This window comes from Chaetodon trifascialis, chromosome 2, assembly GCF_039877785.1.
Source record: "Chaetodon trifascialis isolate fChaTrf1 chromosome 2, fChaTrf1.hap1, whole genome shotgun sequence".
Taxonomy (NCBI): Eukaryota; Metazoa; Chordata; class Actinopteri; order Chaetodontiformes; family Chaetodontidae; genus Chaetodon; species Chaetodon trifascialis.
This window is the reverse complement of record NC_092057.1, coordinates 1,963,987-1,991,906: the sequence shown is the minus strand read 5'-3', so window position 1 is coordinate 1,991,906 and position 27,920 is coordinate 1,963,987. Positions and strand designations below refer to the sequence as shown.

At 42.2% G+C, this 27,920-nt stretch overlaps 1 protein-coding gene across 2 annotated transcripts in view; it reads left to right on the top strand.

Annotated features, from left to right (window-relative positions):
* Window positions 1-26,065, top strand: part of mad1l1 (mitotic arrest deficient 1 like 1) — a 57,836-nt gene extending 31,771 nt beyond the window's left edge. The window contains exons 17-18 of one of the 2 annotated variants that reach the window (XM_070987895.1): window positions 3,560-3,753; window positions 25,027-26,065. In XM_070987895.1, the coding sequence (XP_070843996.1) occupies window positions 3,560-3,753; window positions 25,027-25,176 (344 nt within the window). In that variant the 3' untranslated portion in view covers window positions 25,177-26,065. The remainder of the gene's footprint in view (window positions 1-3,559; window positions 3,754-25,026) is intronic. The other variant, XM_070987902.1, reaches the window with a different exon arrangement.
* Window positions 26,066-27,920: the final 1,855 nt, after the last annotated feature.

Below are 27,920 nucleotides of genomic sequence, written 5' to 3'. Positions count from 1 at the left end.
ACATTTAAAGTGAAGCCTGGGTTCAAAGTGACATGGATTATTCTGTAATTTGGTTCATGTTTGTACCAGATGAGAACCACTCATTCATCAAGCCTTTAAAAAGAAATTAAACCAGTTGAGCAATTGTTGGTATTAATAAGTCAGTATTATTCCTACCTCCACACATTACTGTGCTTGTGAATGAAAGATTGTTTTTGGTGCTGCTTTGGAGGCGTCCTGAGGATGACTTTACAGGAAAGTGAAAACATTATCGAACATGCTGAGTTTGACGACGCGGTTGACCTTCCTGCTGGAGGACCTCTCGATGTTTTCAGTAACAGATGTTGTCATTGGTCTGTGATGTAGCCAGGAATAATGCTGTTTGTTTTCTTTTTGTAACTTTTTACTGTGGAATAATTGTTCTTTCTTATTTTCTCTCTTTTCAACTTGAGTAGTCTTTAGAAGTCTCGAGCAAAGGCAGGATAACGTTACACTTGTTGGGGTTCGTTGGTAGATGGGTCACGTTTTGTAAACTTCTGCTGTTCTTCTGTTGGTAAATCAACAAATGATTTGTGTCATTACCCATTTGTGATCATTTTTCCATGGTACATTCAACAGATACAAGTGCTTACTTTGGGCGTAGTTCGGCTTGAAATGAGCAGGCGGAAATATAGAAATTAGAAACTTCCTCCGCAGTGGAATTTTTCTGACAGCTTTTAAGAGACAGCGTGCCCAGACCCGTAGAGACCAATTAAGGGCAAAAGTCAGAAGTCACTAACTTTCTCAAAACTTGACAGTTGGTGTAAAAATCTTCTAACCCCGAATACTTTGATCTAGCGACTAAACACACACATTGGCAAATTTGCGTGCACTTGGCACATTCGTTTTTTGCGATTGCACTGGCAATAACATGCCCATGCGCCTGAGTCCGTGTCCGTTTGCCTGCATGTTACAGTAAATTTAAGTAGTGTCTACTTCATGCTGTCACTTGAGAATTAAGAGCCATTTTCAGGGCAGTTTGATAGCTGTCATATAGTGACAGTTTTGTCACAATGCTGAAGTCTTGAAACAGTATTTATCAGCACTGACTGAGACTCATTCACCCAGGAGACGACAGACACACTCAGACTCTTGAGTTCATGCTTTTTAGTCATTTAGTTGTGTAATAATGATGGATAAAAATGTAATAGGCTAAGATGTATGAAGAGAAGAATGATGGGTAGTAGAAATGATCAATCATAGAGGGAGTGGAAGCCTGGGCTATGCAAATGCACCCCTGTAACCATTATGTTTGATATACTGTGTGTGACAGCACAGGAGAACTGAGAATTTGTCACTGGTTGTGTCGGCTGTAAGAAGGTGAACAGCACTGCTTAAGTAAAGCAGAATTCTTATGTAAGTAGATGCACATTTGGGCAACTGAAGTGCTTTTGACCTTGAAAACATTTATCAACGCAAGCTGAGCTTTTAAGGGGTGTAAAATAAGCATTTTATCTGCCTCGATCAAATTGTTTTTCTCCCTTCTTAATTCTCTCTCTGGTGCCCTTTTGCCTGTTTTCATTCCCCATCTTTTTAAAACTTACTTTTTGTTTAACTTAATTCAAGCAGCCAACAGAATTCAAGCAGCCAACATGGGTATTTTTATGTGGCGTAAATAGCAGAACAAATTTGAGGACAACTGTCTATGATCTTGTGAAATCCAAAATTACACCATGATACTCACAGTTATTTAAATAGAGCAATCTGTCCACTGCTCATCCTGCATGGACCTTTTGAAAAGGCTGGAGCATGCACTCCCACTAAAGATGTCTGGGTCCAGATAAAAGCTTCCAAACTCAGCTCCATTTTTTGGCAGAAATCATAGAAATAGCAATCAAATGATACTGACGGTTGATGACTCTGCCAGTATCAGTGGAGACTGTGCTGTGTGGATGAACCAGCTTCCCGTGGTCAGATGTTCCAGTAGAACATACACAAACATATTGGGGATGTTTTCAATAATGTGAACAGTAACATCTTGGAAACATTTGCCTTTTTGTGCTTGTTCTGTTCTCCTCAGTCCTTTCATCATTATATTCACGCACAATGACACACACCCATGTGCACGTGTATCACATTGAACTTTCTCTGCAGTGAGAACACTATAAATTCCCTCCATAACGACTCATTTTTGCTTAGACAAACTCATTTCTCTGCCTCCTCAAATCAAGTCTTCAATTTAAAGTAATTATCGCAAATTGATTTTCAACAAATTAAAGTCAAGCCCCATCCCGCATCTCCTCCTCATGAGTCCCTCTGATCCACCGAGGAGACGCAGCTGACTGCTGTAGTCGCCACTACACTCTGCATCAGGGTGTTTTTTTGTCGACCCTCAGTGAGCAGATGGACTGCCTCAGGGAGTCTATATAGCCGTGCTTCCACCAGGCAGTCCAGTCCAGTTCAGTTCAGTTCGTTACACATTAGAACGCTTATTTTCGCGCTTTCATTGACAGAAGTTGTGAATGGTACCGTTCCATTCTGTCCCCTTTTCTGTTACCCGCTGTTGAGGTTCCAAGCAGGCTGAGCCGATATTACAAGGTGGAGTTAAAACACTGCAGACCAGTGAGGGTCAGAGCAACCAGTCATCTCGTCATCTCGTTCCCCACACTTTTCCTGTTTTCTTCAGCAGTCTTTGGTCTTGTTGCCTGCAGCCTTCTCTCAAACAAAACTTGTCTCCTTGATGTAATAAACAACCACATACTGAGAAGAAAGGACATGAAACATTCAGTGGCCTCGCCTTTTGTGTGCATAGCGAGCGCGTGTCTGAGCGCCTGAGAGAGGGCGAACGGCCGAAAGTGGCGGTCAGTGCGAGCAGAGCAGAGGGAAAGGTTAGCGCTAAGTTATCAGTCTGGCTGTAAAGGTGCAGTTTAGGTTACAGGGTGTCGGTTAATAAATGCTGCAGCCTGTGAAGACCGAGAAAAGTCTCATGTGTTGTGATGGAGAAGTCACCACACAAGCCCGGTAACATCCACACCTACATTAAAAGTACTGTGTGCTCGAGCCCGACCGATTTATTGGCTGGTTTCCTAGCCAATATTGGCCTATCGCAGCTGTATTTGAAATTACATGTGTTGTCTCATATGCGGCAGTATGAATATTTTATGTTTTATTTATTTATTTATTTATTTTAGAGGACATAATGCAGAAAAATGTGTTTGGGGTAGTTTATTGTTAAATCAGTGAAGTTCACTGTTTCAGTGAAATATCCTGCCTCACTCTACTGTGTGCAGTGGAAACACACAACAGGTGTGGGGTTTAGGTACATGTAGTTTCAGGTTTCAAAGGAATTCGGTGTGGAAATGTGGCGCATGTCATGTGGAGTCGTCCGTCTCCATCAGCTGAATGAGTTGATGTACTTGTGGAGCTCCATGGAGAAGGCGGCTTGCTCATGTAGCTTCGTCTTAAGAGGGGAAGACTTGAGTTGCTTATTGACAGGCAGTGATGTCATAAAAATATAACTACCAACCATACATACTTACATTCCAGACAAGTATCACAATGTGTGGTTGATGTATTCTCCCAACCTTTGTGTGTGTTGCAGATTTGCGTAAGCAGATGGAGAGCTCGGAGCTCAGGAACCAGAGGCTGAAGGAGGTGTTTCAGAGGAAAATTCAGGAGTTCCGCACAGTGTGCTACGTCCTGACCGGCTATCAGATAGACATCACCACTGAGAACCAGTACAGGCTGACGTCAGTCTATGCAGAGCACATGGACGACTCCTTGCTCTTCAAAAAGGTACACATACTTCACCTTTAGGGCTGGGCAATGTGAACTCAATCAAACAGAATAATGTTGGTATAATGTGACATTATAACTTTGGTGCTTTCAAATGCACAGTATTTACACAAGAGAAAAAGTCACAGTTGTTCTTTGCTCAGAAATGTCAGAACTGTTAAGCTGTTATGCAACCTTTAAGACCAGGAAAACACACTGAAACTACGTCCCAGATCCAGTCTCCTATACTGTCGTCAATATTACCAATATACTGTACATTTAGTTCAACATGCATACACACACTGACATCAGATGTGGTTGCAGGTAGCTGTGAGACACTGACAGTGTGTATTTCTGCAGTATGCACCAGGATCATTAACACTGAAATGCGATGTTGAAAGGGAAACACTGTCAACATTAAACCTCCTACAGGCTGTGGCATCTGTGTGCGTGCTGATATCTGTCTGAGTGAGATCTTTCACAAATGCTTCAGGAAGTGCAAATTTGACCTTGCAGGGTGTCCCCACTCCCATCCCACCCCCATATCCTCCATATGCACGTTTATGCACCATTACGCCACGTTATAGGTTTGTACCTGACTCGGCCATGCAGGCAGAGGAGCGCTACGCCGACCAGGACTCTCCTCTGCTCTGTGTATTGAATGTGTGTGTACCCCATGAGTAGAGGAATGATTGAGTGTGTTTGTGTGTGTGTGTGTGTGCGTGCGTGCGTGTGTGCGTGCATGCGTGTGTGTGTGTGTGTGGGAGAGACTGATGACTGGGCAGTGTCACAGGGCTGGGCTGCATTAATCGATCACCTCTCCCCATCCACTCATTGAGTGTGCTAAATAAAAACTGTGTCTGTCCCTTAGCTGTTGAGCAAATCCTTTTTCTTAAGTAGCTTTACAGTGGAAACATCCTGTTATGCTCCCATTGCACTTACCTCTTTGTCTCCTTCCTCCCCCTTCTCTCCTCTCTCCATCCTGCACTGCTACACTTTTTCTCTCTTTATCTCTCCCTTGTTGTTTATCTCTCACCCTCTCTCTGTTACCCTCTGATCTGAGTGTGTAGCAGTAGCTAATCGCCGTGTTGTTGCTGTGTTGTGTTATGATAGGGAGGCCTCTAGCTAGAACAGAAACCGTGGAGAATCCATACTGGCAAGGTAGAAGGCAGCTTTATTATCTTGGCAGGGTAATTATTGTGGTCAAATGCAAGACGGTTGTGGCTGGGCATTGCTGCCTTGCTCAAGGGCTCATTCAAATGATGGTGGAGTAGAGAATAACATAAGATTGAGAGATATTGGGGGGATTCGAACGTGCATGCACGCGCACATGAACTTTTTTTTTCATGCTGGTGTGTCAAATCTGCTCTGTCGAACCCACCTGCGACCCCGCCAGAAGAGATAATTCACTGTCAATATGTATTAACCTCAGACTGCGTCCATAGACACACACACACACACACACACACACACACACACACACACACACACACACACACACACACACACACACACACAGGTCGTAATGCCCTCATAGTGCGCACTGTCACACTCAGCTGCACACATACTCACTCCAATCTCAACACTCTCCGTCACAGCACACTTCACCCCCCCCCACCCCCCCACCCCCCGTTGGCTGCACATGCATACAGATGTACAGAGACAAACACACACATACACGCTTAAAACAGATGCTAACACCTCCTGCGTTAGCATTCTGCTCTGCTGTTTGAGTGTGTATGACACGTCTGATGGCCTATGGGAGCAGAGAGGCCTGTACTGCTAATGAAACACGACACTCAAACCGCGTGCACACACACATACACAGGAACATCCACACTTAAAGGAACACACTCTCACATACACACGAATGCGATATACATAACATGTGTAATGTTGCTGTTTTGTGTGTGTGTGTGTGTGTGTGTGTGTGTGTGTGTGTGTGTGTGTGTGTGTGTGTGTGTGTGTGTGTGTGTGAGACTGTAATCTGGGTTATGAGAATATAAATTGGACTAATTGTGGGATGAGGCAGGAGTAAGAGCAGAGAAAACGGGGGATTTTGGACAGGAAGCATAGAAGTCTTTACAAATAGGATTTTAATGTTATTCACCTCAGCAACAGGGTTGCCAGATAATCCTGCTAATATCCCCCTCTAGCATACGCACCCAAATCCCCCCCATGGTGTAAGCTGTTTAACCTGCAACTGTCACGTTCCCCCTCTCGTTCCCTCTCTCTCTCTCTCTCTCTCTCTCTCTCTCTCTCTCTCTCTCTCTCTCTCTCTCTCTCTCTCTCCCTCCCTCCCTCCCTCCCTCCCTCCCTCTCTCTCGTTCATTATGTCGCACTTGCATTCAAATGATTTATTCACTCTTTATTCATGTTTACTTTTCGGCCTTTTAACTTTGCTGTAATTTGGTAATTGAAACGTTTCGAGTTAAATCGTCAAATGAGACACTTTTCTGACTCATTCAGTCCTGTGTGAATCTCAACAGGGATGCTACAGAGACACAGTGATAATGGTAATTATGACTGCAAGCAATGTTTTGTTCATTCAATCTTTGTTACTCACTTTGCTCAGATGTTGTAATTTGAACTACATTTACGGTTTCATCTGTGAGAAGCAAGTCTAGTAAGCACAATCAAATACTAATTGAGGGTTTGGGGAAAAACAAGAAACTGAAACAATACTTCAATGATCATAACTAATAGAAACTTAGTTATGAAGCAGAAGCAGAAAAGCTTTGTTGGCAAGTACGATTTTACACATACGAGGAATTTGCTTTGGTGAGGTTGGTGCATGACACATCTATTAAAAAGAAGCTATTAAAAAAGTGAAAAATATAACAATAAGTAAAAAATCTAACAATATAAATATATATACACGTTGTTTTTTTTTGTTTTTTTTTTTCTTTACAAAAGTACGGTCTGTTTTTTCAAAAGGAAGATGGGGCTAATGTTTCGCATTGTTCTCATTATTGATTCTTCTGCTGAATATCTGTTTTTTTTTTAAACTCCGCTCTCAGTTTACTAAAGCCAAAGTTCATTAAATGTCTTGTTTTGTCAAACACAAAGATGGTCAGTTTTCAACTGTATGAAAAAGCCACTAATTCTCACACCAGAGTGATTAATAAGGACTTACTCAATTATCAAAATAATTTTCTGATTCATTGACTAATCATTTCAGCTGAAGTTCAGGGTTTATTATCCAGTTGCCCGATACACTAACTCCCCACCCAACTTGAATACTAATACAATAATACAACGCCACAAACTACAGCCTCAAAAAAAAAACACAGAGCTGAAGCAACATCTCTCACAAGCCTCATAAAGATTGTGTTTTTTGGGAGGACTGTTGGGATGCATTAGCTTGTACAGGTGCTGGAGGAGGTGTTGTGTCCGTCCTCTCTGTATTTCACTGAAAAACTGCTGTTGCTATAACACAAATTAGTGTAGCATAGCACAGGTTAACTGTCAACACCTTTACAACAAGAAAAATGAAGATGTTCTTTCTTCATTTTGCTTAGCAGGATTCCTTTTAGGATTCCAAAAAAGCTGGAACGCTGTAAAGCACAAGTAAAGAAGAATGCAATGATTTGCAAATCCTTTTTGACATACGGCACAAAGACAATATATTCGGTGTTTTACCTCATCAGCTTCATTGATTTTCATAAATATCTGCTTATTCTGAATTTAATGCAGCAGCACGTTTCAGAGAAGTTGGGACAGGAGTAACTAAAGCTGCTGAGTGTGGGGAGGGGCACTAAGTGTACCCCACCGCTCTCCCAGTGTCAGCTGGGCTCCAGCCCCCTGCAGCCCTACGAAGGACGACCCGTTAGAGAGAGTGGATGGTCTTCGACTAGACTTTCTCAGTTAACGTAAAACATTGCAGCAGATGTGAGATTAACAGGATCACCAAAGGTGCAAGAGATTGAATCTAAACGTGCAACCAAACATTACAGATATTTGAATTTAAAATGTGGCCGTAAACAATGACTGCGAGTGTCAGTTGTTAGCGCTGACAGTTAGCTGACATATTAAATGTTTGTGTGTTATATACATTTTAACACAGTGACACTTGTCATAAAGTATAGACTGTTAATCCTCCTCAAAGTTCCTTTTGTAACTTTATTCCATCATTGCATTAAGTTTCTGAGATGCACACCTCCACAGCATTTATCATCAGCTTCAAAGTCAAAAGGAATGTCATTATATTGGCACCGTCCTGCTGTTGTTTTTGATCAATCTCACAGAATAAAGTCAGAGGTTAGAATGTGTGTTTCTGCTAACAGCTGGTATTAGAGTGCTGGGAGATCAAAAGTTGTGTGTGTCTGAACTATAACTGTGTGGGTCTTTTCTAGTGTTGCAAACAAGACGCAGTGTGGTGCCAAAGCTGCTTATTCAGAGCTCGTTTCTGTGGGGAAATACTGTTTGTCAATTAACATTGGATTAATGCAGTGTTGAGTTAAAATGGCTGTGATGCCAGAATTAATTTGACAGGGAAAGTGTGCAGAAGATGTTTGTGTATTAGCCTAACTCCAACATGTGTGCAATTTATATTTTTAGCTCACCCCTAGGTGAGAGGGCTGATTAGCATCAGTGATTAGGTATTTATGAGGCCCCGCTAATCAGCGAGATAAACACCTTAGCTGTGCGAGCGAGTGAGTTATTTGAACATTTTTCTTCCAGAAGTTTCAAGGAGAGGAAGGCAGTGCTTACATTTTATAACATTAACATTTAATATGTGAAGGTTCAAGCCCAAAAAAGTCTGACTTAACAGGATGGAGACGTCCAGGGCAGTTTTTTTTTTTTATCTACACAGTGATTATAGTGCTGTAGACCCAAGACCCAAGTTCTATGCACCTTTTCCTTTTCACTTCCTCCAAGATATTAGTAAAATAGTGAATAAGAAAGAAGTAAGAAATCCTGCCTCTGATGTTCCCATTGTTCTCGTTTGTACCTGACAAACTTGAGTTTAGCAACTTTAGTTGAGTGAAAACAGTTAAGTCGGTTAAAAAAATGGTGAGGCTCATTGTAGACAAACAAGTCTTACAAGTTGTGCGTCTCTGTAAGTAATCTCCCAAAGCAGACCCACTGCTGGGCTTACACACCTCTGATATTGATTAGCTCATTAACAAATAAACAAACGCACCCACAGAGCTGTGCTCTCTGCAGCAGCGACTTTAAACTCCTAGCTGTTCTCTATCGACCTGAGTTTTCCATCTTTTTCTCTTTTTTCTTTCATTACTTCCCTCCCTCCCCCTCTCTCGCTCTTCCCTCACTTCCTTGACACTCTCTCCCCTCGTCTTCCCTTCCTAATGAAAGGAGAAGATAGAATCTCAGGGCCAGCTCATTAAAACATACTCCCAATTAACTGTCAACCCTCTCAGCAGAGAGAGATGGAGGGAAAGGAGAGAATACATGGAGGGATGGTGGAAGGTAGGTGGTGCGTAGACGGAGCAGGGAGTTTAAAAAATGGCAGTGGTTTCAAGAAGAAATGAAACAGTGCCTTTTCATAAAGCAAAATCATTTTTATCTGTGTCTGTGTGAGAGAGTGGGAGAAGGAAGAGGACAGTTAATAAAGCGCAGTTTATGAACACTGTCGAGTCTTAATGACCTGTCTCTGTTTTATCAGCCACTTGGGAATGATTAACGCCACACGAATGTGTGTTTGCCTGTGTGTATGTGTGTAAGACAGATTGTAAGCCATCGCTGCCTGAATGGTTTAGTCATTTGTCTGTTATAACTTCATTTTGAGAATAACTTTGAAGCGTAGCTCGACTGTCAGGAAGCTGCTGGCTCCAGTAAGACTTGAGCCATGGGAGTGGACAGGAGCTGGTGCAGGGGGACCCAGCTGGGCAGACGTCCAAAAACGTCTCGGTGTCACTCTTTCTCACCCAGTGATAAGCCTGTTATCTTTGCCTCTCTCTTCTTCTGACCAATCAGGTTTAACGCCACCACAGTCTTAGTGTTATTTGTAGCAGGCAGTGTGGCAGCTACTTAAAATGATAAGGCCGATAAAGGTGTTGTATTTTCTTTAACCATTTTTTTATTGATTAGAGACTAAAGTGGAATAAGCCGGTTCTTTTGAAAGGGTTTGGAACGTACGGCACATTCATTGTCCACAACACTATTGACAGCAGCCAGAGTGGTGTGAAAATATCAATACAGCTCCTTTTTAAAAAGGAGGACAGTTAGAGAACCATTGTGTTTCTAATCAGGGTTATGCCAACATTTTCCTTTGCCTGTCTCATGTCACTCTCCAGACAGAGCACCTGTGCTGCCTGTAACACACACACAGGAGAAGCAGGTACATTAACACAACAGGTAACTGAATGAGCATTTAGTCTTAATGTAATAAGTGCAGGATGAACACGCCGGGGACGGGCATGAAAAGTTTGAACTTTTTAACTGTTTTATGATGCATTTTTCCCTTTTTCACATCGCAGTCATGGAGAGAAACTCTTTGAAATAGTTTGTCCATCTTATCATTTTCATAATGCATCAAACGAAATCAAAAATCCAACTGAATCAGGACTTTTAAATGAAACTTTATATGATATGTTGTCTGACTCTGGATGAAAGAGGAGACTTATAGTACCACTTCATTGAATCTCCCCCAGAATTTTAATTTAACATGCCCAGCTTATTGCTGGCTTTATTTACCATTTTTTTTTATCAGGCTTAATCCACGAATACTACGCCAGCTGTACTCACTCTGGATGGATAATTCAACTCTTGCTGTAGCACTGTAGTATAGCTATTTTTAGCTGAATCTGATCAAACAAGGTCATGATGCAGACTAAAGACCAACGCAGTTCTGAAAGATACTGCTGAGGCTGTGTGTGTGTGTGTGTGTGTGTGTGTGTGTGTGTGTGTGTGTGTGTGTGTGTGTGTGTGTGTGTGTGTGTGTGTGTGTGTGTGTGTGTGTGTGTGTGTGTGTGTGTGTGTGTGTGTGTGTGTGTGTGTGTGTGTGTGTGCGTACTGTGCATTTATCTTAAATCTTTCCCTGTGCAAAATGGGTCTTTATTACTGAAATAACAGTAAGATCCATTAAATGTTGCAGTCATGTGTTGGTTCTAGTCATCTAAAGTGTGTGTGTGTGTGTGTGTGTGTGCGGATAGACAGACAGAGAGCAGTAAAATGAATCTGAAACTAAAAAGGATAGATGATGAGTGGGTGTTTGGGAAAAGAAGGCTTGCTGGGACTGAATCTCACTTTGCTCGCTGACTGAAACAAAACACTCACTGATGTATCGCTGATAGCAATGAAGATAAACATGAGCAAAGCACTAATAAACAGTAAACACAAAGGCTGATGGGAATACAAGAGTGAATAAATTAACTGCATTTTCAGTGGATATGACTTTATGTACTTAAACCTTCAGAGAGAAATCTTGGAGTTGAAATCCCAGAGAAAGGAGAGAATGTTGACTCTGATTTCTCCTGACAGTTTCCTGTCCTGCTCGCCCTCAGGGTGTGTATGTGTATGTGTATGTGTGTGTGTCCGTGCATGCGCGTGTGCGTGCCTGCGCTTGTCGGCGTCACTAGCTCCTCTGGTCGATGTTCGGAACATATGTCTGCTGTCTCCATGGTAACGTGATACATCACAACCACACACAAGTCCACCTGAGGTCATGAATATTCCTGAGCGTGAGATGCTCTCTGCAGCTCCACGGTGCAGACTCGGAGCTGTTGTCTTCATAACTCCATGTTTAATGCTTAGCCCAGTCACTCACATGATTTTATCTCCACGGTGAGTTAAGAATTTAGAAAAAAGCAGTCAAACGTTGGTCCGTTTGACTGTCAAGTATCCATTTCCTGTAGAATCAGGTGCGTCCTGATATTACTGAAAGTACCCAAAAAGGATTCACAAATTGTTTAGTAATTTATTTATAAATAACTTTCCTCAGAAATATTTTTCATTGCCTCTCCCCTCCCAAAGAAGAGTCCAATCTCAGTTTTCCCTCCCAGCTCCCTCCCAGGCAAGATAGGTAGGTAAGAAAAACAGGCATTTATTCATCTCTTATCGTACTAACTTTGGCGTGTCACAGCATATCCTTTATGGAGTTAATCTGTGTATGCTGTGGTTCAAGATGAGACCAAACCTTTCTATAGATGTCTGTTTTTCAGCTGAAATGGCAATATTCTGACTTGTTGGATGTAATGATGTCATACCGTTACCATGGTGGAGGATCAGCTGTGTAACAAAGCACACTAATGTGACTGGAGCAACCACAGAGGGCAGTGCAGCAAACTTATTTCACTACCTCAAGCAGAAGCGCCCTGTTGAGTACGAGGAGAGCTATCGTGACTGCTAAACCGAGCATCACAGAAATTCCCTTTAATATTGTGATATTATTTTAGGCCACATCACCCACTCCTATCCTGAAATTGTGGTATAAAAGAGAACAGCTAATAAAACAGGGTTTTCAAAAATTATGAATCACCTTAACCACGAAAGGCCCTTGAACATGCGATCGTTAATCTGCACAAAAGAAGGTACGCTGAGTCCAGTAGTGTGCGAGATGATCTGCAGAGAGGTGGACGCATGCATGACCAAACGCACCATCTCCTCCAGGCTCACCCCCGGCGAGATAAACAGAAAAAATCCTCATAAAAAAGAAAGTTCACAAATTATTTCTCATGCACACATGAATATTTCCTCTTTTGAATAAATGTGATAGAAATTCACAAAAATGTAAAAGTATTTGCAGTTTTTATCAAAATATATTTGGATGATGTTACATTTGCTGCTGCGTACGTGGAAAAGTTGCAGAAAACCTTTGGTGCTCCAGAGGGAGGTGAAGTGAGCCACCAGGTGCCCGGAGACCACTCATCTCTGCTCGAGGCCAACGGCTCGTCGGTACATTAGCCACCGCTAGCATAGCACCCAAATCCCTGATCCAAGGGTTGGCAGCCAAGTTGTCTTATGGGTAATATTGGTGCCAGTTGTTTTCTTTTTTAACTGTCCGTCGTGACCCTGACGCGATGCTGAATCACTGGAGTGAAGTTTTCTCTTCACTTTCACTCATTAAGTTAAGAAGGTTTACTAAAGTTCACCCAATAAACTGCTGTTGATGCTCTGCAGTGTCACATTAGCTCCAATGCTGTAAATATTCTGTGTGCTGCTGGTCCACAGTGAAAGGTCACCTATCTTAAGAGCTTCCTCTGAGTATTTGTGTTTGCTACCAAGACTTGTAATTAGCCTCCTAATCTGAGCACCCAGAAGCTCTGATGGAAACGCAGGCTTTAAAGAAGACTATTTAAAGTTCATTTGACTCAGAAACTTCATTTGATTTGTGGAAAATTTCTAATTCCATTTTTTCTGACAAGCACTGCCGTTATCATTTAAATCTTAATGTAACAACGATTTTTCTTCTGGATGTAATCAGAGAAAGTCACGCAGTCGCTTCTTGCTGCTGTTTGACTTCTTTCCAGGATTTCTTTTTTTTATACAAACCAGCCAGATGGAGAAAAGTTAAATTACATATAAACTTGGCTAATTATCCACAGGAAAAAAAGTCCATTTTATCTCACATTTAACAAGCTGTAGCTTGAATGAAACACCTGTAGCTGTATGATTAATTCTGTGTCTTGGCCATGCTGTGAAATCATACTGTCCAATTAGTGTGGTGCCATTAATGTAATCTCATTAAGAAGTTGTTAAAGTTGTAATTAAGATTGTGGTTCTTGTGATTTGTTAATGCTCTTATAAATTGAGTTTTCAATGTAAACATGGTGAATTTCAGCCCTAACCTGCTTTATGGTTTACACGGAGGAGCGAAAGGGAGTTCTCACAGCTGTAAACTGTACGAATGAGCCAAAAACAAAAGTACTGCAGTGGCCTCACTGTGTTCAGGCCAACATGTAGCCAGGTAGCACCAGCACACCTGAGATACGAGAGAGGTTAGATAGCCAGAGCAGGTGTGTGTGTGTGTGTGTGTGTGTGTGTGTGTGTGTGTGTGTGTGTGTGTGTGTGTGTGTGTGTGTGTGTGTGTGTGTGTGTGTGTGTGTGTGTGTGTGTGTGTGTGTGTGTGTGTGTGTGTGTGTGTGTGTGTGTGTGTGTGTGGCAAAGAGAGGGATGCATTAGCTTTGTGATTACAACAAGCTGCATTACACTTCTGCCCAAAACTGCATCTGTCGCAGTAAATATGTCCAGATAACAAACACAGTATCAAATTCACAGTTCATTTGGAAAAACCGGCCTGTTGCTGAGCTTCCAACAGCTAAGACTTGTTTACCAGCCCAGTTTGTTTTGAGTCCTATCTGAAATGCATATGGCACACAGTGTTTTGTGTTGAGCTGGATTTCACCCTGCATATAAAACCCTTTTCTGCCTCATTTGTAATACATTGCTTGGAGTTTTAATGGTGGAAAATCCAGGCCAACTGGCGGGTTTCTTCTATAATAGTCCCTGCTTTGTTAAATACTACACGGAGGTCAGCACACTGTCATTCTCTCAACTCTAACTAGCTTACTAATGACCTGTCAATCACACATCAAAGGTGACGCCCATGGCACAGCAGTGTTGCATGTTTGGAGTTTTTTTTTCTTCTCCGTGACAAAATGATTCACAACTGTTCAAAACCGAACATTTGAACCACGACAGAAATATGATAAAGTCGAGAACCACGAGGGGAGGTGCTGCTGATGGCATTTTGAGTTAGAAATGCAGGGCTTGTGAGTTTCCTCTGGCTTTGAAATTCTCAGAAAATGACATTAAAGCAAAAGAAATCCAAAACCAAACCACAAAGAGTTCGGAGCACTTTGAACACCGAGGCTTGTGTTGCGTTTTAAGGTGTCTTGTATTGACAGCTGGAACTAATTCCATGTTTTATGTATTTATGCTAGTGAGCTTCAGGTTGATCAGTGGTTCTGTTGATGATGTTTATCACTCTGCTCACAAAATAGGTTTCTGTAAGATGTACGTAGTCATTAGTTACACGAACAGCGCTTTAAAAACAGTAAACAAAAAGCTGATTAGAATATAAATATGAATAGAATTGCTGCTGATTTAATTATTTTTGGTGGGAGCTTTACTCCATCTCTCCTCTCTGACATCCTCCTCCCGACTGCAGAAAAATGCCAAAATCTGCATTTAAATTGAAAGCTATTCATCTGCATATATTTGATTATTCAATTAATTTTCCCTCTATTTTTTTTTCCACCCCCACCAATCAGCAGCTGTGCCGTGCAGTGGAATTGTTTATTGTTGATGATGACGCTGCTCTTAGTGGTGTGTGTGTGTGTGTGTGTGTGTGTGTGTGTGTGTGTGTGTGTGTGTGTGTGTGTGTGTGTGTGTGTGTGTGTGTGTGTGTGTGTGTGTGTGTGTGTGTGTGTGTGTGTGTGTGTGTGTGTGTGTGTGTGTGTGTGTGTGTGTGAGTGTGAGTGTGAGTGTGTGTGAGTCTGAAAAGAGGCAAAGGTGCAGATGAGAATTTAATAAAGCTGAATAGCAGAGATCTGTGCAGTGGAGGCAGGAGAGAACAAGATGGAGAGGGTAAGACAGAGAAGAAACGTCCCCTCATTAGCGGTGGAGAGAGGAGACAGAGGTCAGCTGATCTGTGAACTGCATGTCTTCACCTCAGCATAGAGCCATCTGTCACGTCCATGCATGCACATAGTCCGAGGACTCTATTTTAACAGTGCCGTATGTCATATCTGTAAGGACACTGAAGCTGTCTTTTAAGCATTTCATAAAGGCGAGAACTGTTCAGACTATTGTAATATAAATTGTAAGGGAGTGGTGATTGATCATTATCTTTTCAGTCACATTACTTATCTTGCCAGTCACAGTTACACATAATAGAAACCGCTCATCAAATGGAAGTGAGAATGCAGAGAGCTTTTCAGCATGCAAATAAAAATAGAGGAGAGCACTCAGAGTGCAGATAACCACCAGGTGTGTGCATTATCCCTCGTGCAGAGGTGTTCAATTAAAATTTAAAGAGGTCCAATTAGAGACATCTCCCGTGTGGGTGTGCATGCATGCACGTCCCCGAAATGTAAATCATTAATCTTGTTAAAGTGAAGACGGGTTAAGGTTAGGGTGAGTGTAAGGGTTAGTAAGTGGTGGTTATGGTGATGGTAAGTGCAGGAAATGAATGTAAGTCTATGCAGCGTCCCTAAAAATGATGGAAACATGCAGACATGCAAACACGCACGCGGGGTTCTGTGCTGACGTGACCCAGCCATCATTCTCAGCATTACAATGGCTCCCATTAGTTCACTTCCTGTATCCTGTTATTGCAAATATGCTCGGTCACCATGACCTGAATATTTGGGTTGTTTATGCATAACCTGAGCGTCCACAGGACACCTCACTCACTGTGTAAACACTTCCAGGAATTGGTCGAGCATGTTGCAGAAGCAAATTCTAAAACAAGTGCACAGATGTGATTGGCTGCGTAGTATGACATGAGGTGATGGGCAGTGCATGCGATTGGTCCATGAGTGTTCTGGAACCAGTGTCACTGAGATGTGTGTGAAGCATCCACGTTTTACAGTTTGTAGCTTTGTAGTCACCACAAGGTCATTGGTTCTGCTGGTATTGATCTTCAGGTGATGGCGTTGCATCATGTGACGACGCTCTGTCAGTCCTCTGTGCTCTGAAGATCTCTACATGAAGACAACATGTTCTTACTGGAAATTATTCACCAGGATCATACATGTCAGTATTCTGATAACATCTAACATACATAATATCTTATATTAAAATCTTTCACTGCGTATGATACGAGTCTGGACAGACATGGATGTAAACTGTGACATCACTAGTTGCTGGAGACGGAAATTTTAGTCTTCAACAATTGTCATCAGCGCAGCCATGAGAGGTCCTCGAGCTCACACTCACTAATGTGCACAGAAATTATTAGGCTGATGTGTCCAGAAATGTTGGAGATTAACTGAGCGCGCACACACACACATACACACACACACACACACACACACACACACACACACACACACACACACACACACACACACATAATCCCGTCAAGGCTTACACCTGACTGAGATAAAAAACGTTTGTTGTCTGCGGGACTCGGTGAACTTCAATTAAGATTAGATACATTCAGCACAGTAAAGGTTGCCTCAGCTTTACGCTGATGTGATTCATGTGGTTGCATTCAGTCAGAATTGGTTACATTTATGTGCAACAATAATGTCATTTCAGCCAAAAGTGTGAATGAAGTAATTGTTAATTAAATTAACGTAATGACATCAGGTGACAACATTTCACTTCAGACTTGAGCTGTGATTAAAAAATAAATACTAACCTGTTTGTGGACTCACTGCTATTAAGCCAGTTTAGCTGTATTACATCATATCACTTCAATCATCAATTAGAAATGTATTTTAAGAATTGGAAATGAAACACCACTTCAGCCTGACTCACGGCTGCAGCAGATGGGGTGAGAGAAAGAAAGAAGATTCATTCATTCACTTCTTCGTTGGTTTTGGTCTTTGATTTGTTGACAGTGAGAAAACTTTAGAGCATCACCAAACATATTCTTTAATTATACGTGTTTATTCGTCAGAAGTATTTAGTTTGAATTTGTGAATCAAATCACCAAATGAGTGACGTCTGGTCTCTGGTGGAATCTGGCGATTTCAGAAACTCAGTTTTCACCAAAACACCAAGAAGAGCTGAAAGGATCAGTCCATTAATCAGTTAGTTGAAAAAAACAAAAATAGTCTGCAGCTACGCTGATAGTCAAGAAATCATTTCAGTCTCTTTGCAAACAAAAATGTCAGATGTTTCAGCTTCGAGCTTCCTTCTGATGAGGACCGACTGCTTCTCTTCATCCTGTATGAGTGATGGAATTATGCCTGGAGTTTTGACTTTTGGTCGGACAAAACAAGACATTTGAAGATGAGAGTTACAGCTTAATGACACTGTGATGAGCATTTTTCTATATTTTTTCTCTACTTTTCTCCAGATTAATGGATGAAATGATGAAAAAGGCCATTAGTTGTAGCCCTAGGACAAAAAAAGAGATAATATTAAATGAAGTAAATGTAGAATAAAGAAGAAAATATGAAATATGGAGGCAAAGCTCATTTCAAGGTCAGGAAAGTAGCAGCAGGGAGTGTTTCCTCTCATCTTTGCTCAGTCTCTGGCTTCATGTTTCTAACTGTTCACATTTACTCTGACCCCGTCGGCTTCGACAGAGGAGCACGATTGTCATTCAAGCAGCATGCAGCTCCTTGGTTGGATGAGGTCAGTATAAAGCCCCGCCCTGCATCTCAAGCCAGGAAGTATTGATTTCCTTTAATTGGATAGACAAATGAAAGGAGGGCACGGCTGGGATAGCACTGCTCTCCACCGCTGAGGTGTGTCCTTCTGAGCTTTTGAGTTCAAGTTTGTCGCAGATTGTTAGATTCTTAGCGCTGATATCAGGGAAGCAGATGGAAGTTTTCTTCCATCTCTGTCTGTTTTTATGTTGGATGAGCTCGATCTCACCCTGTGGGAGGAAATAACCGACCCTCGCTGAATTCTCTCCGCATCGCTCTCCGTCTCCGCTGAATGAGGGAAATCCGGTTGTTGTCAGATATAAACAGAACCTCGTTGTCTTCATAAAGGTCAGATATTGTTTAAAACACGTTTTGGGGAAGTGTGAATATGCATATAAGCATTGATAAGGTCAGTATTTGAATAAAGCTGATTTAAAAAAAAAAAACCTCCCTGACCTTTTATGAACTTCTTCTGAATGTTTCCCTGCTTAAAGAACGTGAGAAAAAATCTAAGTGCTGCTCAACGTGTGGCCCTCTGGGTCAAATTAGTTACCAAGATGCTTCCCTCTCAACCATCAGAAATGCTCTTTTTTGCACTTTTTAGAGGAACCCTCTTATAATGCATGATGTTTAATTCCAATCAGACATTTTTAATGGGTTTGTAAGTGTGGCCTTAATGGTGGTAGCAAGCAGAAATGACTCAACCACTCCATCTGTGCTGTAGAGCAAGATGTTTTACCATACGTAAATAAAATCACAGTATTACTGCCAAGTAGTCCAGTAGGTAAATTAGCCCATGTGAGTACAGCTACATTTTAATGTCATTTAGGCAGCCAGGTTGGCCCTCTGTGAAACCTCACTGGAACAAGCATGCTGTCAGGTAATTCATTAGTGAACCAGGTATGCACTGATACTCATGAAGTTACTGTCAATCAATTCAAGAACGCATCGATTAACTTCCATTTCAGCAAGATTACCCCAAAAACAAAGGACAGCATCATTTTTACACCAGTCAGACACAGAAACACACAACTGTGACACCCTGATTGAAAAAGAGAAGCCAGTGAGGAGTTTCTCGCTTCAGCTTTTTGCTGTGCGCTGGTGCTCTTTCTTCCCTGGCTGTGAAGGAGAGCCATTCTTTCCTCAGACGTCTTTGGCATGACAATCACTGTTGTAGACCTTCACTGCAATGTAAAACTCTGTGGATGCAGCAGGCTGAGGGGGAAACAGGGCTACAATGCAAAGGTACATTTCAACGTCATTTCAAACGAGTAAGTCAGTGAGCGCACTGCGTGTCAGACTCCTCGTTTAAACGTGGTGTTAAAGTGAGATCTGCATACGTTATTTTTGGTTTGTTCTCGTTATTGTCATCGAATCTCTGTCCTCCAGAACAAAACCTGCATGTGACTCACTTGAGTTGGTGGCGAATCAGCCTCAGACTTTGTCAACTTCGTGAAATGCTGTCTGACGAATTCTTCATTAATTGTCCCCTCTTGTAAATTCGACATATGTGAAGCATTATTATTCCTTCCTTTATCTAAAACACATTGAGTCAGTTACTCCTGGTGGTGCAGCACCGACATGCTTCCTCCTCTGTGACTTGATGAATTACATGCCCTGTTAACAGCTGATCCGCTGAGTGTCACACACGGTTATTTCTTACTGTATATCCTTCATTTCTCACCGGGATTGCCTTCTTTTCATGGCGTTCTGTTTAACAGGACATGATTTGATGCTTTCATGGCAGAGAACAGACATAATTTGTTATTAGAGCTGTTCCTCTTTCAGAAAATATCTGAAGCAGTGTTACGTCGCGTACGTTTGACAGCACGCTGGATTACAGTAACACCTGAGATCCAAACACAGCGTGAGCCAGACCACCTCCAGACGTGCTCGCATCACATTTACACCCTGTATTAACATTCATTTTCCCTACCTCGTGTAAATGGGGGGAGAGTGTTAAGTGGAATTTTTCCTCAGTACAAGAAATCCACTTAGCCATTGATTCTTTTCTAAACTGTTATATTAACAGCTGTGAACTTGACAAATAGCAGCGTTGACATGAGGAGATATTTTCCCTCTCGCTCATCAGAAGCTTCTTGAAGCAACAAGGTTGTGAGAGATTCTTTTGCTGATGCAATCATGAGTACTTGAAAGTTACCTCAGCGTCACACACGTGTAGATGTTGTACAAAGTCATCTCTACATCTGTATTACTGTCAGAAAGCTCCTCATTTTCTAAAGCTGTAGTTTGATAGTCGGTGGCAGTGCCTCTAGACTGAGGAAGATGTCACATTTGAAAGAAAGAAATGATAGTTATGAAGAGCCAGAAATGCTGCTCTGCGTTTAGAAGAGCACCGCTCGGAGTCCAGACCTTTAGTTTATTCTTCCTCGCTGCTGTCACGAGCCTGGAAATGTGTAGCAACAGCTACGTGTTTATTTTTAGCAGTTAAAGATGTCACAGGCCAGTCTGCGTCCACGACGCTTTCAGCGTCTGAACAGCTATTGGATAGGCACAAACATTCATGTTTCACAGAGGAAGGCTCCTCTGGACGTTTCCTCTAGCGCCACCATCAGGTCAGAATTTCAGTGTGACCAATACTTTGGTTTATGACCAAATATCTAACAGAAGCTAATGGCGTTCCCATCAGCCTCAGCTGTACTTCGTGTTGTGCTGATTAGTAGCTGTTAGTGTCACCGTGGCAGTAATGGTGTCATGACATTGTCAGTGTGAGCGTGTTAGCATGCTGACATTAGCCTGAGTACAGCCTCACAGGGACGCTAGCATGGCGTCGCCTCCGAGTCTGTGAGGAAACAGACGCACTGAAACTATGAACTAAGTCATGTCACGTCATGAGCTAAGTCTAAGCTGGTTTTAACAGCTAATAAGTACAGATAAATCATTTTGAAGCACACAAAGATGCCATTAACGGATTCTCCCTCTTCTGCTGACCTCCTTGTGTTTCCACTCACAGTCTCAGACCCAGAGCACCTTAACCTTTCATAATCTATGGAAATCTGTGTAACCGTTGCTCAGCACTGTGTGAGTGCATGTGTGTGAGTGCGTGTGTGTGTTATGTGTAATCTAAATGTTATGTGGGGGCGCTGGTGTTTCTCCAGACAATAATCTGTTGTATTAGTTTTCCTCTCCAGCTGACTGTGAGAGGCGTCACCGTCCTCCATCAGCGTCTAACACACACACACACACACACACACGCTCACCCACGCACACACTAAGTCTGAGGACAAACTCCAGCAGAAGGTGTATCAGACACTGGATCTCCATGGTAACGGCTGGCAGTGGTTCTTTCTTTGATGTATGTGTTCCGTGTTCCGGCGGTTTCCTCTCGCCGCGTGTGCACGCGTGTCTGTGTGTGTGCCTGTGATGAGAGGAGCCGCCCGAGGACATGGCATAGCCTTCAGACGGCCGTGCAGGGACAGGAAACACCAGGGACGGCCAGAGACATGAAGCCGCAGTGAGAGCGGTGGACAGTGGTCGTGAGACAGCCTGTGGTTTGTCTCCACGCTGTGCAGAGTTTGAAGAGGCGACCGGATCCGAGTCGTCGTGCTCTGAGGAACATTTGTTTTGTAATTTTTCCAGATTCTTGTCTGCTGATTGAAACGAGTGTTTCCTGTTGTTTAAAGTGTCGGCGCGAGACGCTTCTCAGTGTTTGATGTTCTTGTTTGCGACTGTTAAAGCTGCTCGTATGCTTGATCATTGTGATACGTCCAGAAATGCACTGAGAAGGTCGCAGACGTCGTACTCAAACTTAAGCAGATTATTGGAGGTGCTTTGAATTATGGGACTTGGAGTCAGTTCCTATTTCCAAAACAAAGTGTGGAGAGAAGATTTTTCACCATCGATTAGTACATCGAACCCGGAAGAAGCAACTTTGTTAATAAAGAATTCTTTTACATTTGATAACTTTTTAATAATGACCCAATTAAAGACAGGCGGACATGTTTAATCTTGGAAACAGCACTGTGGCCGGCGTCACGGCGGCCGAGCAGCCTAAGATGCTTACCACGTAACCGCGACCAATCCGGCTGGAGGCCTTCGTTGCGTGTCATCCTCCCTCTCTCTCTAATTTCCTCTGCAGCCTCTTGACTGTGTGCTTAACAAATTTATTAGACCACCTGTCATATAAACCAGAAAACATCAATATTTTAGAAATCTTTGAAAAACTTGTTTCAAACTAAAAATGTTATTGTTATTTATTTGGAAAATAAACTTTTTCACACATAATAACCAGAAAACGTCACATTTTGTGTGGCCTCCTTTGGCCTTGGTAACAGCTTGCTTTCTTGCTGCCGTTGTTTTTATGTACTTTTCGACAGTCAGTTTTGTTTTTGAGTTCCAAATAGTTTCTGGCTGTTTCTCAGACTTGGCTTAGATGAAACATTTGTGCGATCAATCTTTGAATAAATCCCAAACTTTCCTTGGTCAAATAGTCTCTGCAGCCTTTGAAGTTTGCTTGAGCTCTTTGTCCTTTTGGCATATGAACCCACGGCCAATCAGATTCAGTCCAGAAGGGATTCCATGATGTGCTAACGTGTTGTTGTAGACGCTCTTGTTCATGATGCCGTTGATTTTCACTCATTTGCCCATAACGAACTGTCCACTGTGTTTCACTGTGGGTTTAGTGCGTCTGGCATCAAAACGTTCTCCAGCTTTTCTGCGGACACAAACACGACGACGCTGACCGAAGAGTTCAAACTTGGACTCGTCCGTCCAGAGAACCCTCCTCCAGTCACCAGCAGTCCAGTGTTTGTGCTGGATGTTTGCAGGCCTCAGTAATGGCTTCTTAGCAGCTGCTCTTCCCTTTAAGCCTTGTTCCGTCAGTCTGGACACTTTCTCACTCTGATCTAGAAGCCTTCATCTCTGTCTTCCTTCTGTCTCTGGTACTTCAAATCTTGAGGTGTCTGACATCTGACATCAGTTAGCTTTCGTTTGCTGCCTCTTCCTCGGCGTCTCGACAGTTGACTCCAAAGCATCCTTGACCACACTGTGAGAACACTTTGTCTGTCCCTCTTTGTCTCAGAGACCGTCCAGCATCATGAAGTGCATTAATGTGGACTCTTTCATTTTCAGTGAGCTCTCCACATTTTACCATTTTGAACAGGAATGAGGGATTTCAAACTGAATTCACCTTTTTAAACCCAGATTTGAGCCGTCTCACTGGGCTTCAGTGGGAAGTCAGAAATGAATCAAGCATAACATTCAACCACTAAAACCCATTTTTCTGCTCAGGAATGCAAGTAAATAGCTATAATTTGACATATTAATCAAGAAATAATAATGTGCTTTAATATTTTTTTAGTTTTTTTGGTAAATCAGTTAATTTGAAAATTCATGGATAACAATAATAATTATATTTTAGCATTAAAAATATCATTTCGGTTAAAGAGCTTCTGCATACTGGTGTCTTAACCATCAAAGAAACAGAAAAAATGATTTTGGTAATTACCTGTGCTGTTAATTGAGGGCAGCTGTGGCATAAACCTTACTTTGGGTGGTGGTCTAATAAATGTTGTTAAGCATATATATATATATATATATATAAAGGCAATTTATTACCAAGAGAAAAAGAAAAGACAATGCCACTAGAGTTTACACTTGTTTTGCTGCTGGGAGTAAAAGGAAGCGTCATGCATCAGTTTTTTGCTGTAGAGTGCAGAAATGACTTGATTTTCTCACTAAAAAGAAAGAAAGGTAAGCTCACTTATCGACTGGAAGCATAATCCAGTGATTTCACGATGAAGTGACAGTACAAATAATCTTCTGGCTGCAGAAAGTAGATTTAGTGTCAGATTGCTCTGCAAGAAGGCTCCATTAAAACAAAACGAACCAACTAAGCTGTTATTTAGTGGAAATGTTAGCAGATGAATCAGGTCTGTTGAAGTGAAAAGGAACACCAAACTTTCGCTGCCAGAAGTCAATCAGCCCTAAACCTTAGCTAGCTCGCAGCCCGCTCTGACTGCGCTAACGCCGGCTGCACGTTTGTCCATTTTGCTGAAGGACAACGTGGAGACGGAAAGTCGTCCTATCTGTCTCTGCAGCGCTCCGTGCTGCGTTTAGCCTCTGTTTAGCATTGTGCAGCCGGCTGGCAAATGTCATTAGTTCAGTTATCCTCTCCTCTCACCCATTAGAGATTTGTGGCTGTTCACACGAAGTGAACAGCTGAGTTCGCCTCATCCTGTTGTGTGTGAGGAAGCACACTAATTGGTTTATCAAGAAGGATTATTTTTTTATTTTTTTATTTGCTTCAGCTGCGCTGCTTTCCTGTGTCCTAAGTCTAATCAGTTTTCAAATAATAATCTGTGTTTTTTCATATCTTTTGGAAAGTTATTTAGCTCCAAATCACTCTCGATGGGGGAACATTTACTGAGTTGGACTCAGTAAAAAGTGTCCATATGGGAAATAATGTGGTTAAATCTCCCTCCGTTAATCGTCGCCCATTCATCCGTTTTGTCTTCTGCTCTTTAGTTTCTTCATTTATTTCCCCTCCTCCGTCTGTGTTCGAAGCTTCTCATGACACTTGTTAAATAAAGATCTGCGTTGCTTCCACGCGTTGACACAGGACGTTTCTCAGATGTCTCGATGTCTTCCAGCGTGTCGTGGGACCGAGCTACTCGCTACCTTCCTCCCCTCCCTGCAATGCTTTAATTACTTCATCCCTCGTTTCTCTCCTCATCCCTTTCTCCTTCACTCCGTCGCCCCGAGCTGCTCCTCATTCCTTTTAATTAATCCACACAGATTTAGACACCTTCACCCTGCTGTGAGCGTGCACGCACGACACACACTCGCGCACACACTCCACAATCCCCCGTAGACAATAACAACTTAAAGTGATCTTGCTTCACTTTGAAAGTTTTCCTCTGGAGATGGACGGAGTGGAAAAGCCAGCTCGCATTGTTTGATGTTGTGTTGTCTCACTGTGTGTGTGTGTGTGTGTGTGTGTGTGTGTGTGTGTGTGTGTGTGTGTGTGTGTGTGTGTGTGTGTGTGTGTGTGTGTGTGTGTGTGTGTGTGTGTGTGTGTGTGTGTGTGTGTGTGTGCACGCAGGGCTCCAATGGAAGCATGCAGCTCATGGAGACCGAGTTCTCCAAGACTCTGGGAGAGATGGTGGCCCTTCATCTGCATCACCAGAAGAGCATCCCGGCGTTCCTCTCCGCCGTGACCCTCGACCTCTTCAGCCGACAGACCACAATCTGAAGTAATCTGACACCCCCTCAGACACGGGGCTGCTACATTTAGGATGGGATTAGCTCTGTTTCCTTCTGCTCCTTGCCTTTTCTCTGCCTCATAGAGTATTCACAGCGTGTTGGAAACGTGTCGGTTGTTCTCGACAGCGCTGACGTACGAGCGGTGCAGTCGGCGCTGTGTTGTGGAGGATGAACACCTTGTTTGATGGAATCCTTCCAGCTTACGTTGAGAAGTCTCAGAAAGCTACTTGCTGTCCCTATTTGTACACTGAATATTTCATCAATGACACTTTGAGAAATCTGTTTTTCCTTAAGAGAACAAAGCTGTCATGAAAATGACAAAAGCAGATGTTTGGATTTGAAGCATGTTTTTTTTTTTTTTTTTTTAAGTGGGAGTTTGAGATGCACTTCCTGGTTTAACACACATGCGTGAGGCTGGAGAGGCGTAGGTGTGGTTCTCTGGATCTGCAGCAGGTGTGCTTTGCGTTGTCTTTGCTGAGGCTGAGTCTTTGTTGACTCTTTATTCTTACTTGTGTGTCCAAGCCAATCAAAAGACGGCGTTAAAGGAATCTGTTTAAACTAGGGCTGCAACTAACGACTATTTTAATAGTCGACTAGTCACCGACTATTGAAACGATTAGTCGACTAATCGGATAATTATTAATTTTTTCTTAAATTTAGCATGAAGTTGATTTAATTATGTGGCAAATGATAATAAACACAAGAAAGATGGGTACAATGAAAAATACATCTTTTATTGAACATACTGCGGATTCGTACAAAAATTTAATAAAAATGTCCTGTCTAAAACCAATTAGGCACAGTGCTCAGTCAGTTGAGACATAAATCCATAAATAAATAAACCTCTGTCTTTTTTTTGTCTGTTTTTAGGGACAGGCAAATAAATAATAAATAATAAATTAAAATCAAGTAAACATTTTTTTTTTCCTGTAAACCAAGAACAGGCTCATTAGCAGCAGTAGAACAGTAAATAAAACAAATATTATGTGCATTTCGTGAAGTACATTCAGTGGTCAACTGCACAGTCTGTTGCAAAAGAACTTTACATTTCTTTCTCAACAGTCTGAAATCTAACGGTTTTAACAACTGACGTTTGTAGATACACGGCTGAAAATGAGCATTCAGAGTTGTCCATATTCAAGTGGTAAACATGGACTGTGTGATATAACCTGGACACAAACCTGTCATGGTGGACAGACCAGGTTTAAAATCAACATGAGGCTCAGGCTATGTCGTTCAGTTTATTCATACTAAGAAAAGTCAGCATATCAACATGGTCTCGTGTGAGACTTGCTCTCTTCTGGGAGTGGATAAAAACCGTATTGGCTTGAATGTTACTTGAATCTTACCGAGGCGAGTCAGACTCCGTTTCGTTCAACTGCCCGACGTGCTTTCTCTTTAAATGTTCGTGCATCACCGAGGTAACGCCATGATACGCAAGGTCTGCTTTGCAAACCTTGCGAGTAGTCTTTTTATTCGCCGTATCCAGGCTAAAATGCTCCCAAACTTTAGAAGTTTTGGTACGCGTACCTGTTGACACCGCCATTTCCGTATGTTACCGCTCAGGGACAGAGACGCTATTGCGCATGAGCGACTCTCAGCAGAGATTATAATCAAGTGAGATGCATCACTCTGTTGGAAAAAGGCATCTGGCGACAGTAGTCGACAATGGAATTCATTGTCGACTATTTTTATTATCGATTTTCGTCGACAACGTCGACTAATCGTTGCAGCCCTAGTTTAAACACAGCATCAGTGATTTGATCATTCGTGTCCTGGATTATATCAGAATTTGAAGTTAGCTTTCATCAGTGTCCACCGTAGCCGTGCTGCACATATGATGTATTACTTAAGTGATTCTGAGCTTGAGTTGGAGATAAAGGCTAAGCTGGAGTTTCTCTCTGGTCCTTCCTGCTAGGAGGGAAATGCAGAGATAAGAGTCCACATCAGCACATTGAAAGTTGAAAGATCAAAAATCTGTATTTGATCTTTGATAGCCTCGCTCTGTTCAAAGCACACCGGGCGTCACTGTGGCTCCAGCGGGGAGCGTTCGAGAGCGTGTGTGTTCTCCTGCATCTGCTGCATGACCTGTTGACCTCCAGAAGACGGTTCATTAGCGCAGATTAGAGAAAACAGAACAAACAATGATGACGCTGTTTGAGAAGTGATGAAGGTGAGCTGCCCTTTAAGAGAGCTTTACGGTACGTTTAGGTCTGATTATATGCGTTGAATTTGAATTAAATTGGACACATGATGTTTTAGTTCTCTTTAGTTTTAACTTTTTTCTCTTATTTTTAAAAAACTTTGCCAGAGAAAACCTTTTTTTTAACACAGACTTTGATACCAGACACACATTTGTTCTTTCCTCACCTGCTTCATACACTCTGTTAATGAACACCAGCACAGAAAGTTGCACTAAATGAACTAAAAATGTATATTTGCTTACTGATGTGACACAAAAATAAGTCATTTGGTATGAATGAGACTTTGATGGATTCTTCCTCTTATGACTTCAGTTTAATGCTTGCGCCTGTGAGTCGGAGCGAGTACGATGATGATAAGACGAGGACGTTTCCAGGCAGCAGCAGAGAAATGGCATAAATACACATGCGGTGAAGAGGAAGCTGGGGAGCAATCCAATAAATGTGAGAAACAAAAGGAAGTGAACTGAGAGTAAAGCTACTTATCACAGCAACAATATAAGCGCTCCAGCTGGTGCGGCCATATGTCTCA